At 37.0% G+C, this 15,291-nt stretch overlaps 1 protein-coding gene across 2 annotated transcripts in view; it reads left to right on the top strand.

The window, feature by feature from the left end:
- FGD6 (FYVE, RhoGEF and PH domain containing 6) overlaps positions 1–15,291 on the top strand; it is a 107,470-nt gene that overhangs the window by 51,802 nt on the left and 40,377 nt on the right. For both annotated transcript variants that reach the window (XM_072773123.1, XM_072773122.1), the window contains exons 6-7: positions 10,398–10,549; positions 13,035–13,191. In XM_072773123.1, coding sequence (XP_072629224.1) covers positions 10,398–10,549; positions 13,035–13,191 — 309 coding nt within the window. The remainder of the gene's footprint in view (positions 1–10,397; positions 10,550–13,034; positions 13,192–15,291) is intronic.

The raw sequence follows: 15,291 nt of genomic DNA, 5'->3' as shown, positions 1-15,291 counted from the left end.
ATAACTCTTGACCGTGTTGCTTAGTTCTCTTTATAATTCATTTTTAAAAATTATAGCATAATATTTGGTCACCCAAACTTATTTGTTGAGTTTGAAGTATATTGTCATTTCAAATACATAACAGCATGATGAATAAATAACTTTTCAAAATAAACTCCATTTTGAACTGAATAAATTCCATTTTTTACTGAACCTCTCTATTGTTTTAAACAATTGTATTGGAAAAGGAAAAAGCAAAACTTCCTTTTTCTTTAAAGCTCAACATATATGTAGGACAAATTGTACATTTTCTCGTAGAGATGTTTAAATAGAAATTGGACCTCTTTAAGGATATTTTAAGCATTTGATTGATAAGCTCATGGAAGCAAATAATGCTATGGAGTCAGAAAAGCTTGGTTAGAACTTCAGTGCAGTATTTCAGCAAATCTTGCATGGTACACATGTTGAATATTCATTCCAAGATGAACAAGATGAACAACAGAGTCCTAGCCCTCATAGTGCCAATAGGTGAGTGTAGTGCTTCTTATGATGAGGGACTGGATTTTAAAATTTCCAAAATCCATGTTGGACCAGAATGTTTGTAAAATACAATAGAAATGTCATGACCATGTCAAATTGACATAAACGTTTCCAATCCTTTATCCACCCTTCTAATTAATATCTTTGTGGATCAATAACAATTTAAGGACCACACTTTGAGAATGTTGGCAAAAATATCAGTGCCTTTTCTGCCTAAGTAGATTCTGTTGTTGTTGTTTTAAGATTTATATATTTATTTTTTAGAGAGAGAGCGAGCACAAGCATGCATGGGGGGAGAGGCAGAGGGAAAGAATCCCCAAGTAAACTCCCCATTGAGTGGGGAAGCCAGATGCAGGGCTCAGTCTCCTGACCCATGAGATCATGACCTGAGCCAAAACCAAGAATCAGAGGCTTAACTGGGCCATACAGGGACCCAATTCTGTTTCTCAGTAGCGATATGAAATTAGTCTAACCCTTCGGTCTAGCTTTCCTCATTTGTAAGATGGGGATACAAATACTGATCTCTCTGGTTGTGAGGAATTAGTGGAATAAAGTGTGTGAAACAGCCTAGTATTGTGCACAGTATACAGTAGGTACTCAAATTGCCTTTCATTACCCTCTTCATCTTCCCTTGTAGAACATCAATTAATGGGAGGAATTCACTGTTATCAAACAGTAGCCTTTTTATAATTCTATCTCCTTTTCCCCCTGTACTAAAATTTTTTTTTATTTATTTATTTTTTTAATTTTTATTTATTTATGATAGTCACAGAGAGAGAGAGAGAGGCAGAGACATAGGCAGAGGGAGAAGCAGGCTCCATGCACCGGGAGCCTGATGTGGGATTCGATCCTGGGTCTCCAGGATCGCGCCCTGGGCCAAAGGCAGGCGCCAAACCGCTGCGCCACCCAGGGATCCCCCCCTGTACTAAAATTTTAATGGAGGAAGTTCTGATTCCTATACGTAGAGAAGCCATTCAGAGCTTCATTACTTTAATGGGGCACCTGAGTAGCTCAGTGGGTTAAGCATCTGACTCTTGATTTCAGCTCAGATCATAATCTCAGGGTTGTGAGATGGAGACTCAGGCCCTGTGCTAGGCATAGATCCTGTCTAAGATTCTCTCTCTCCCTCTACTCCCCCAGCTCGCCCCACTCCCTGTTCACCTGCATACACTCATACATGCTCCCTCTCTTTAAAAAAAAAAAAAAAAAGCTTCATTAGTTTATTTATTGATTACTTAAAACTATGTATCTTATTCTTACCTCTGTATTTTTTAGAACAAATCATAAACACTTGGGACAGTCAGACCCAAGTATTTCCCATGTCATTTCAGATCTGATAGATCTCTTGGATGGCCTTGGCCTCTTCCTAGATGGTGTTGAACTGTGAATCATTCAAAACCCATCTTGACTGGTACATTTTCAGAACCTCTTAAGACTTTAATGTAGGAGTGAGAGTAGATCATCTGCCAACCTCATGTTAGCATCCTGTCTGGTATGTGCAAATGTTAACTCAGCAGAGCCCAGCTCTAATGGGAACTTTAACAACAGAACATTAGCCAGGGGAGAGCCATTACTAGAAGAGACTTGTTACCAGCATAATATGGATGAAGTCAAAAGAATCTCTTATTTCATTTTACCACTCCCACCACATTGTCAAAGCTCATATTTACTCTTCTATTAAAAGTAGTTCACAAAGGTAGTGCCCATGGATGGTAGTAATCCTGAGCACTACTGCTATCTGACTTCATATAAATGAGTTAATGTCTGTGTTATATCCTAGAATATGACTACTCTAAAATATCTCAATGACAGGCTTTAGATAATCCAGTGGATATTTTTTTTGGATATCAACTAGGTATCCAAGTGGCTTGGGAGAAACTATTGTTTCTGTTATACATGATTTCCTGTGAATAGTTTACTATATTAGAGATTCTAGAATAGCATTAATAGATCTTTCTGTGATGATAGAAATGCTCAGTATTTGCACTATCCAATATTTTTAAAATTTAAATATGTCACTATAGTTCACTAACACATTATATATTACTTTAATATATCACTGTAGCTCGTGGACATTTCTTTGTTTAGAATTTGCTGAACTAGGTGACATAGCTCATAGAAGAAAAACTAAAAACCTAAAGAATTTCATCATTTAAGCTGGTATGACATTGGAAGAAAATAGGCATGGATGGAGGCATGCAGTTTAAAATCTACTCAAGATTCTATGAGCCAATATATGCAGTTGAGGCCTTTGATTCATCTGCCTGATGTTTGTGAGGGAAAATTGGGCCTATAGCAGCAATGTCCAAGACTTTACAATTAAGGTTTTTTTGTGATAACATGCTCTGCAGTATTTGCCATGAGCTTCTGGACTTGGAACTAGGTTGGTTTTTTTTCTTTTCTTTTTTTTTTTTTAATAAGACCTTATTTTTAAGTAATTTCTATTCCCAACTTGGGGCTCGAAGTTTCAACCCTAAGATCAAGAGTCACATGTTCCACTGACTGAGCCAGCCAGGCACCCCTGAACTAGATTTTTTTAAAAAGGTTCAGGGATACACAATGCCTCTAAGTCAATATCCAATACTAGTGTTTGTTTTTTCAAATAGTAGTGCCATCCCTGTGGCTGCCAAAGTCAGAAAACTAGGATTTGTTCTTTATTTCTCCCTCTCACTCACTTCTCCAGCCAACCTATCAGCAAACCTCCTGATTCTGTTTCCACTTTACTGCCACCAACCTAGTCCAACGTATCTCTTATATAGACAACCATTCCAGCCTCCTAACTGAGACTCCTGTTTCCATTCTCACCCTTCTTCCAATCTGTTTCTTATACGATTTTTTTAAAAATAATTTTTAAGAGTGATTTTCTTAAAATATGTATTAGAGCATGTCACTCCCCTGCTTAAAACCCTTTAAATGACTTTCATTCCATTAAGAATAAAGTCCACATGGGGCACTTGGAGGGCTCAGTTAGTTAAGCATCTTGCCCATGGCTCAGGTCATGATCCCAGGGTCCTGGGATCAGGCTGTGTGCTGAGTCGGGCCTGCTTAGCAGGGAGTCTTCTTCTCCCTCTCCTGCTCCCCCTGCTTGTATTCTCTCTCTGTCAAATAAATAAAAATCTAAAAAGATAGATAGATAGTTACACCTGGGTAGTTCAGTGGTTGAGTGTCTGCCTTCAACTCAGGGCATGATCCCAAGGTCCTGGGATTGAGTCTCGCATCAGGCTCCCCGTCGGGAGCCTGCTTCTCCCTCTACCTACATCTCTGTGTCTCTCATGAATAAATAAATAAAATCTTTAAAATTAATAAATAAAGTCCACATTACTCACCAAGGCTAGTAAATAGAATGACTTTATGTCCCAGTCTGCTTTTGATAGTCTTGGTTATTGTCTTGACATGATTATTATCACAGTCCCTTTTCTCTTGTTGAGTCATTAAATTATGGTTCTCCCTGGCTAGAAAGTGCTATGTAATTTGGTCTCTCACTAAGATGAGATGCAGGGGAAAGAGAGGTTTTCTCTTATTCACTGACCATGTTCTGGCCATACAGGCCTCCTTACGGCTCTGAGTTTAGTTGCTAATGTTATTCTGGCTCACAGCTTTTGCTAATTTAGTTTCCTAGAATCTTTGTTTTTCATTTCATTCCTAGCTAGTTTTTTCTTTTTCCTTCCAATTTGGGTTTAATGCCACCTCCTCAGAGAGGCCTTCCTTGACTATCCTTTTCTCTTTCACTTTCACTTTGTATTCTTCTTGGCATTTAATATAATTGCATATTGGTTTACTAGTTTATTATGGTCTACTCTACTAAAATGTAAGCTAGGTGAGGGCAGGGATCATATCTTCAGCACCTACCATCATTCATGTTCTTTGGAAGGCTTTCATTAAACATTTGTTGAATGAATGAGTGTGACTAATTGATCAGTGGTTAAGAATTCTGCCTCCACCACTATGTTCTCTTGGACAAATTAGTCAAGCCTTCCTTGGTTTCTTCTGGAAAATGGGAATAATAAAAATAATTGCATTAAGTTGATGTGATGATGGGACACCTGGCTGGTTCAGTCAGTAGAGTATGACTTATGATCTCAGGTTGTGAGTTCAAGTACCCCCATTGGGTGTAGAGGTTACTTTAAAAAAAATAAAATCTTTAAAAAAAATAATAAAGTGGGTGTGATAATTAAATGAGATCATGCAAAATAAATATTAAGCACTTAAGTAGTTTTAGCTGCAGGTTAAGTAGAGGGCCTTCAAGATAAACTGCTTTTTTATTCAGACCTTATTTATATAAATTAAAATGCATACTACTTAATTGTGATGTTTTCAAATAAGCTTTTAATCAAATCAGTCAAAATAGCTTGTTTCTGAAATAGACCCTACTAAGGTTCTTCCTCTGCTAGGAGGTAAGTTCCATGAAGACACGGATTTTTACATTTCATTGATTCTTATCCCAGTAAATTCATATGTGTTGAATGAATGATAGACAACTAATGAATAAAATAATACTTGGTAAAACTTTAGTTATTTATATTTGTTTTTCTCTAATGTAGCAGGGTTGTCCAATCCAGAGCTTGCTATTGTATTACATATAAATGCATATTTTAAAGGTAAAACACCTTAGATACCTTAATATAATTAATTAAGTACAAGTGACATACTTTTGTTGTTGTTTTTGTAGTCTGATTTTCTCTTTGATGGGAGACTAGTTTAACACACAGCTTTATAAACGTATTTTACAAATGTCCAAATAGCATGACTTAATTTTTTTACAAGAGAATGATCAAAGACTGAGGTCTTTTTTTGACAAAAATGGACTGATTAAGTAGTAAAGTGATCCTAATAATGAAGCATGTTTGCTCCATCGTTTCTTTAGGTTGAGACACACTTACCTTAAAAATTTGAAAGACTCTCAGTGAAATCCATAGAGTTAGAAGCAATGTTACTCAGACATCTATGTGTCTGTTGGTAACTAGACATATCTTTTATTATTTTTTAATGCACTATGAAAAGCATAGTAGATTTTCTCCTAGAAGTCTTCAGTTTTTCCCATCTTAAAATAACTTCATCCTTTTCTGCTAAATGCACCCTGTCTTTTGAGTCTTGTTAACCATTCATTATGATTTATTTCTTTAGTTGTAAAGAATGTTCTTTTAGTGTATCTTCACAAGGCTGCCAAACCTTTACTTTTTGAGCAGCTTCCTTCATGTGACTGTCCTTCACTGAATGAAGTTCATTGTTAAGAGCTCCCTTCTCTCACTGCTGAGGTGTTTGTTTTCCCTACTTTGGTTTGGTATTTCCTTCTTATAATATGCCTCTACTTCAGAGTTCTCTTTCCAAACTTTAAGGGACTTGTGGATCTTTAATGATATTCATGTGATCACTTAAATTAACCAAATCTTCTTTACTTAAATAGATGGCCTTCTACTGAGCACTCTGTGTGCCATGAAACATGCTAAAACTATGTTATAGAAATTGCCTATTTTAATCCTCATAACAACCCTATCAAATAGGTGTTATTTCTGTATCTTCAATGAAGAACACTAATTGCCAGAAGTAACCCACTACTAACTAAATGGCAAAGCCAGACTTAACTCTAGTCTCTCTGAGATGTTGCACTTAATGATTGTTCAGAAATTGATTAAAAATTATTACTGGAAATCTCTAGTATGCTATATGGGGGATAGTAGTATATCTTTGGGTATATTAACTTGTTCAGTTGGCAAAAAAAAAAAAACAGAAATTCTAGTTTTACATCTTCTAAAGAGGAAAATGAAGCTAAATATTGGTCACTTAGGAAATACTATGTAGATTGCTTGTTAATGTTGTTAAGGGAGTTAGAGACTGGAGATAAAAGATTGGTTTTAGTCATGTTTTATACAGTTTGCATGCATTGATGATTATGCATAATGTCACCAGGTCTGAATATATATAGAGGGAGGCATCATTTCATTGATCAGATATTTTAATTTAAAAACAAAATCAAAATGTTAGTGTTGGGACATTCTCTCCCCTCTACATTTACTTCATAGTTTCATACCCCTTTCTGCATATTTATCAAAGCTCTTTGACCTTTGCAGCTGCTTTGCTTTTGCATAACATGAAGTGTTTCTTAATGCCGTTTATTAAGAGTTGCCCTGCAGAGTTCCCCGTGCATCCATATGTCCGTTTAGTCTTTATAATCCACTGTGTCATCATACTGGTTAAGTAATGGCCTGAGGTCAGGAAGCCTAGTCCGCACAGCTTAATTAAGTCACTTACTTCTCTTTGGCATCAGAGCTGTAAAGCCTGACCCGACAAGTAAGACCATCTGTTTTGTGCTTCACTGTTTTAGATGTTCATACTTGACTTTATTTGCATTGATTTTTGCTTTGGTCTTGCCCAAGTGATCAAAGCTTGTAAGGCTAGTATGTTAATATCTGAGGAACTGAGTATGTTTGAAAAGTTGATCTGGTTCTCATTTGTAGGTTTTCTGGGAATTATTAAGAATAATATTATGATATGCTTTATAATTCAGGATCCTATTTCTATTGCTTAAAAGTGCCGAGCTGAACCACACATTTGGTTGCTGTGATCAGAAACTTGAGTGTAGGTGGTTCAGTTTTACATAAGAATCTTTGGTGGGTTTTATGTTGGAAGCATAGACTGCACTATAGGTGGTTGATATAAGTAAACTCTATTGCTTGCCTAACATTTTCACACTCTAGTTCCCACACCCCTTCCATTCTAATTACCCAGCCTTTCCAGTGTGGAAAAGTATACTCTGGATCTAATTTTTGAAGTGACAGTCGTGTGGTCTCAAGAAGGTGTTGGAGAATTTAAATTCTTCTGCCCCAGAATAGTTTTGCCTCTGGCTCTTAAGTGTCATCACACTTTCCCAAATTATCCTGGCTGTTAGCATTTAGAAAAATAACCAGACATATGTTATAATCATCCTTTTTATTTAAAAAAAAAAAAAAAAAAGAATGTTTTCCTCCTTCTAGTGGTACCAGTTCTAGAAATGGTTGAGAGTGGCACCAGTTCTAGAAATGGTTGAGAGTGGCACCAGTTCTAGAAATGGTTGAGGTTCATGAAGAGCTGAAAAGCTAAAGATTCTGCATGTAGTTCTTGTGTGCATTAGTTACATCTGGCACTGGGGCCATAGCACATTGCTTTCAGGGGATGAGCTTTTGGCCAGAGCCATGTGTAATTGTGAAGGCCAGGAGTAGCAAGTGGAGTTCTTGGTGTGGGTTGCATTGGCCTAGTATAAAGGTTACCCATTTCTGTTTTCAAAAAGGTGCAATGAAGACTAGTTGATGGCCCTAGTAGTGCCTGCTTAGAATAGATAACTTCCTGAGCGCCTGGATGGCTCAGTCAGTTAATGTCCAACTCTTGGTTTCAGCTCAGGTCATGATCTGGGGTTGTGAGATCAAGCCCGCTTTAGGCTCAAGGCTCAGCACAGAGTCTGCTAGAGATTCTTTTCCTTTCCTGTCCCTCCCCTCTGTTCCTACCCCACTTCCCACACACATGCTCTCTTTATCTAAATAAATAAATGAAATCTTTTTTTTTTTTAATGTAACTTTCTGGGTCCTAGGAATAATTTGTAATAGTTAGATAGAAACTCTAAATTCCTATCATCTCTAGTAATTGTTCTTTTGTTCTCTTAATTATTACATTTCTATTATATTTTATTGTGCTACTCATAGTTTTAACAAGGACAGTATAGGCCACTAGTTCATCCAGAGCTACCTGCAATCATCCAGTAGTACTGGAAAAAGTGACACTTTGCCTGGTATGTGACAGATGCCTCCAGTTAGAGGCAACCATCTCACTGGTCAGCCCAGTGTGAATTTGGCTGGCCTCTGTTGAATGTTTCTTAAATAAACAAGTTTCCCTTTTGGCAACGGTGTCAGACATACGGAATGCAAGAGTCTGGCAAAAGCTATGTCAAATAGGGTCCTTAAGCTACTTAGCTGCTAATGGCTACTGTCACTGCTGTGACTGAGGAAATATCTTCCAATTGGAAAATAAAAGTCGACTTGCTGCCAGGAGACAAACATATTCATCATTTATTCTACCAGAATAAAGGGCAGTTATAATTGCTTTGCTGAACAAGGAATTCTTGCATTTAAGTTATATTAATCATTAAATTGGTAAATAAAAAAAAAAAGGAGAAAGAAAAAGAAAAAGCACTATCGAGGATGTTTACTGTGCTTTCAATACTGTTGGGGTTGGGGAAATTATTTGTGACATGTAAATATATTCTGCAGTTCTTGTGCCTGTTGGAAAAATCTAATGACTTTCAGAAGCATTAAGTAGCTCTATTTTCTCTAGTAAATGTGAATGCTGATAGAAACAAGCTGCTAGGAGGTGGAATTTGGCCAATATCCATTTGGTTTCTGGAGATGTTTTGTGTGGTTTTCTGGATTGGAGTTTATGCAAGTTATAAATTCCTATTTTATATTACAGTAATTAGCTGTAAAAGTAATTCTTTAGTTACTGGTCTAAGTAACTTGGTTCCTTTGGGCCCATGTGACTGTTATACCAATAAAATTAGTCCCAGGTATTGAGGCCTAAGGTTAAGAGTTTATTAGCACTTGTTTAGCACAAGAGGATTTGAATTGTCTGAAATAACTGTCCTTTAGGAAAGGAATCCTTTCACATGTACTTTTAAATTTCACATAAGTTTTTATCTTTCACAAGAAGCATAAGGAATGTGTATGGTTAATGTCTGTATATTGGAGGCAAGTGGTTGAAGGGGTCAGAGGAGAAACCAGTTTTTTGTTTTGTTTTGTTTTGTTTTGGTCTATTTGATTTGCCCAGTGAATCCCTGAAGGGAAAGTAGTTAGAAATAAAGATTGAGGAAGATGAAGCCTAGTAAAGAGTCTTTTTGACCCAACTTTGCTTTAAGGTTTTAATTAAACCTGCTGTTTCTAAGAAGGAACAGTCTCTATTTTTGAGTCCTTAGGACTGTGGAACAGATTCCACTATTGTTTTACTTATTCCCTGAGGGTGGCCTCAAGATAGGGTGAAACCAGACAAACAGGATCTCAGACACTACCATCCTTTCCAAGTCCTCTGGGGTGACAGGGTGGGATGGTGTGGATTTGTTGTAAAACATGGTATATAAATCATTTTCTAGGGAAAAGTTGATGGAAAAAATATGGAAGGAAAAAATTTTTTATTTTGTGTAAAGTATAAATCCCAGTGAATTTATTGAGAGGTCACTTAGAGGGAGAGGGAGTTTTAAGGTCCCCAGTGAAAATATTTGATGGATTCTGTGTGTCAGACACATTGTCAAACGCTTTAAGTGTGTTATCTGATGATGTGGAATATGAACATCTCATAACCCACTTAACAGATGAGGAAAATGAGGCTAGCCCAAGGAAGCACAGTAATACTGGATCCAGTATTCTCTGATCATCAAGAATGTGCCAGTCTCCTCCACATGCCTTACCTAGAATGCTCTTGTTGTTGGGAAATCATTACTGAAAGTGAGCAAAGGGACTTTCCAGAAAAAAATTGAGATCTCTTAGGGACTTCTAAAATAAATGATTTTTGTTCATATAGCATTATTGGAATAAGTTTAAAGGCTACTTAGAGTTGCAGTATAATTTCCAGATACCCTTTAATATAATTACTAAGTTTGGAGATCAAACCAAAAGATTTAAGAGAAATGTCATACAGACTGTTTTAAAACCAAATTTCTACCATAGGTACTTGGTTGTGTTGGATTTTTTCTGTCCAACTAAGTAGGATAGAAGGAAGTGGGCACTTTCAATTTGTAATTCTACAGAGAAAGTACAGTTTGTGATTTATATTGTTTTAGAGGAGAGAATCACTAGGGGGGAAAGCTTTATATCAAAATATATGTCTATGTATGTTATTTTTCCTTCTCTGATCTGTAATAGGATTTTCGAGACGCAGTGGCTCATGCTTCCAGGCAACTTGGGAAACCAGTTATTGAGGACCGGATCCTAAATCAGATCCTGTACTACTTGCCTCAGCTGTATGAGCTTAACCGGGATCTCCTGAAGGAACTGGAGGAAAGGATGTCAAACTGGTAAAAATGGACTGAGCAGCTTTCCCAAAGTCCAATTTCAGATGAAGCCATAGGGCCCTGCTTGTGACAGAGAGGTGGTGTTCCTTACATTGAGTTGTTTCAATGGACTGAATCTTCTTGGCAGTTACCTGTAGATTGGTCATTTTATTTTTATTTTATTTTCTTAAAGCTTTTATTTATTTGAGAGAGGGCAAGTATGTGTGAGAGAGAGAAGGAGAGAGAGCTCGCATACGAGCAGGGTGGGGGAAAGGTGTGCAAAGGGAGAAGCAGACTCCCTGCAGAGCAGGGAGCCCATCCCAAGACCTCAAGATCATGACCTGAGCCAAAGGCAGGCACTTTCTGAGCCACCCAGGTGCCCCAAGATTGATCATTTTAGATGGCCGAAATTCACAACCTTGATGCACTGAGCTCAATTTTAGACTTGTTTAAATTCTTTGGTAATATTGCCCAAAAGCAAAAGGGTTCATATTCAGCCAATTTAACTTTTTGAGACTGAAGGAGTTTACTTGACATATTCACATCAAAATGTCTTTAAATGCTTTATTATCTTTTCGGAAGTTTCATGAATCTTTCTTTATATTTTAGAAAACAGGCCATTCTCTGAGATATAATGGGTTTGTTTGGTTTAGAAAATTTACATGTGTATGATACCATTGTAGGCTGTAGATTTCCAAACTGGAAAAGAATACCAAAAAGGTTAACTGCTTCAGTGGGTTGTAGAAAGTAAGCAGAAACTTCAGTAACATTTTTGGAAACATGTAGGAAATTTGTTCTAGGGGGATCAGATTTATTGTCCCTTGGGAACCCCAAATGGTTAGAATTACAAAATAGTGTCACATACTTTCATGATCAAAATTTCCTTGTAAGTTTTCTTTTTCAGAAAAATACCTCTTGCCTGATTTGGAAATATCATGCCTCTCTGCATGTTGGGAAAATGTGTTAGATAAGTGATTAATTCTTAGATGCAGCCTAAGTATAAAATAACACAGAGTTAAGGACTGAGGATGACTAAGAGGTATTTTTAAAAGTCATACTAGAAATAAAATGTGATTACAAAGAGTTTTCCCAGGACGCCTGTGTGGCTCAGTGGTTGAGTGTATGCCTTTGGCTCAGGGTGTGATTCCGGAGTCCTGGGATTGAGTCCCACATAAGACTCCTTGTATGGAGCCTACTTCTCCTCCCTCTGCCTATGTCTCTGCCTCTCTCTCTGCTCTCTCTGTGTCTCTCTTGAGTAAATAAATAAAAACTTAAAAACAAAACAAAACAAAACACAGTTTTCTCATACACAGTCTGTCATTCTTCTTATAATAATTATCTTTAAAATTACTCAATTAGCTTAGTTTTTTTAATTGCCTTTAAAAGATATACATATTTATGCAAGTAGATGGTAAAAGAGGCTTAAATATATGTTTTGCTTGTGCTAAAAGTTTTCTCGAGTTTAGATTGATAGATATTCTGCGTTAAAGTATTAAGCATTCATAAGAAACAGACTAAATTGATGAAAGGGACAGCTAAAACGATAATTATGGGAAAAGCTGCACTTATTACTGACATAAAACTCTTCTAATCCTTGGATAAGATACTTATTAAATAAAATCTTTTTCTCTCAGGGGCTTTCAAGTTAAGGTATACTTTTTGGTTTGTATGCTTTCTAAAATAACACTAATTTTTACATTGGCTTTTAGTAACTGTTGAGATACTTCATTTCTGCATTCAGCAAGGTTTTGAGTTTTCTATGGTATACTCGTGAGGGCTCTAAGCATGGTGGGAATATCACATTGCACAAAACAGATAAGGCTCTTGCTCTCATTTTAGTGAGGGGAGAACCAGAAAAATAGACAAGAAGCATTAGATGAAAGCAATTTTTGATCTGGAAAGATGTGAAATAAGATGATGAACAGGCAAGTGAAGATTGGGTGGCTAAGGAAGGCCCTTTGAAGAGGCAAAGCACTTTAAAGTGACATCTGAACGTAAAGGAGAAGCTGGCCAGGGTTCCTTATTTCCAGGCATGCAGAACCATTAGTAAAAGTTTGCAAAGTGGGAATGACTCTATGTCAAAGTAATATAAAGAAGGCTAGTGTGGTTGGAGAATACTGAGAAAGGAGAGAAGCGTGACACAGGTCAGAAAAGTAGGTAGCAGCAGGACCAATGGGGCTTTGTAAGCCAAGGTAAGAGGTTGTTGGTTTTCCTGCTCATGGGAGGCCATCGAAAGTCACATTGATGTAATGCATGTTTTTAGACTCCAAGGCTGTGCAGAAGGATGAGACAGTAGAAGCAGGGAGAGTCAGAGAGCTGGGAAAATCCAGGCAAGATGTGATGGTGACCGTGGGAATAGTAAAAAGTAGGCATTTGGGGATAGGAGATGTCATACAAGAAGAGAAAAGAGGAAGAGCTAATGGCTTAGACTTGGGACTCTGCTCTTTGTTGGATGTTTTAGATACATTAATGACTCTTTATATTTTTGTCTATCTCTTCTCTATCTTAGGACTGAACAACATAGAATTGCTGATATCTTTGTAAAGAAGGGACCATATCTAAAAATGTATTCCACATACATCAAAGAATTTGATAAAAATATAGCTTTGCTGGATGAGCAGTGCAAGAAGAACCCAGCTTTTGCTGCTGTCGTTAGAGATTTTGAGGTATTTTGCTACCATATAATATTGAACCCCTTTTACATTTTTTGTTGTTTTTAAAGCTCTACTAATTTGCAGTCATTGAAAACGAAAGGTATTAAAATATAAACCCTTCAAAGTCAAAGAGGGGATTGAACAAATTAAAAGGTGAGAACGTGTGTACAAGATTTATTTTTTATTTTTTAAGGATTTTATTTATTTATTCATGAGAGACACAGACAGAGAGAGAGGCAGAGACACAGGCAGAGGAAGAAGCAGGCTCCGGGCAGGAAACCTGACATGGGACTGGATCCCGGGTCTGCAGGATCAGTCCCGGGGCTGAAGGTGGCGCTAAACTGATGAGCCACCTGGGCTGCCCAGTGTACAAGATTTAATTTAGAAAATCTCTTATTGCATGCTAGAATATTTTGATGGGTCTCCTTTTTTGTTGTTGTTGTTGTTGTTGTTGGGAAGTACATATAAAATAAAACTTAATCATTTTAGCCATTTTTAAGTGTATAGTTCATAGCATTAAGTACATTCACATTGTTTTGCAACCAATCTCTAGTACTCTTTTTATCTTACATTGCAACACTGAAACTATGCCTAAAACAATTCCCTAGTCTCCCCTTCCTAGCATGGTGACCATCATTCTACCTTCTGTCTCTGAATTTGACTACTCTAGGAACATTTCTTATTTTTAACTCATTTTTTCCTTTTATTGTTCTAACAACTGATCTGCAGTGAAGGATGGGAAATATAATTTGTTTCCCTTTAGATAAATAACACAGGTTCAGTGTCAAAGTTATGAAAAATTAATGACGTGTTTATAACCAAAGCACTATGTTTTGACTCAAGCTAGGAGAGTACAGCCGGATTTGATTAGAGATAAATGATATAATACATCTCTTGAAAATTAGTTTTAACTAAAATTTTATTTAAGGCCTTCCCCCAATCTTGAATAAAATTGTTAATTATTATGTGTTTTAATATATATTTCTCTTTTTTTGAAACTAAAAAAAATCAGTGAGTTCTAGTCATGCAAATTTAGAAAAGTTGTGCAAGTAATATTTCTGATTTCTTATTTGTAAATGAAACACATAATTAAACTTGAAATAATTTGTTGTCTTTTTCCTTTTTTTTTTCTTTTTCTCTCCTCTGATGTCTTCATGATGTTAAGAAAGGAAATGTGATTTATATAGCTATGGCAACTGATAATTGACCCAGGTTTTCATCAGTGTCCAGTGAATTGTTCTGTTGCCTTGGCAGCAAAAAAAAAAAAAAAATAAGACAGGAAAATTAGCTGTCTTGGTTAATGATGCTTGCATGGTAGATGCTTGCTTAAATGCAGTATCGTTATAATTTTAAAAATTATTCTGTGTACCAGACCCTAGAGGCGCATATTTAGAAAGAGATGAAATGATCAGAGCAAATCTAAAGAAACCCTTCCCCACCCACCTGAGCTGTGGAAGAAGTGCAGGGTATCTTAGGATGCAGGGATATTTTCACTCAGCCATTTTGATGCCATCTCACAGTAAATTCCCTGTTTTGGAGAATGGCTGCAAGGCCCAGGATTGGTTAGGAGTGTCTGTTGTACATACTAAGGAAAAGAGCTTTAAAGGCAGAATCAAATGCCTTTTTTGGTCAAGTCAGAATGGCTCTGGAGTCAAACATTTCTATATACACTGATTTGGAAGTTGTCTTTTATAGCCATTCATCTGAGAAAGACGTCCACATTTCTATCATTATTAGAAAAGGTATGCTTGGGGATCCCTGGGTGGCTCAGCGGTTTGGCACCTGCCTTCAGCCCTGGGCGTGATCCTGGGGTCCCGGGATCGAGTCCCACGTTGGGCTCCCTTGCAGGGAGCTTGCTTCTCCCTCTGCCTGTGTCTCTGCCTCTCTCTGTGTGTCCCTCATGAATGAATAAATAAAATCTTTTTAAAAAAGAAAAGAAAAGGTATGCTTAGCAAGACTGCTTTTCGGGTTATCTTTAATTTCTGCAGTGCTCCCCAGTTATCGTGAGTATACTGACCTTAGGCCCTGCTTATTATTTGAATCTAGTTCCCAGTAGCTTTATTTCTTCTACCTTATCTTTAGGGCCATGCAGTTCTTTGGGGTTTGTTTGAC

This window comes from Canis lupus, chromosome 13 (genome assembly GCF_048164855.1).
Source record: "Canis lupus baileyi chromosome 13, mCanLup2.hap1, whole genome shotgun sequence".
NCBI lineage: Eukaryota > Metazoa > Chordata > Mammalia > Carnivora > Canidae > Canis > Canis lupus.
This window is presented reverse-complemented; position numbering and strand designations above follow the sequence as displayed.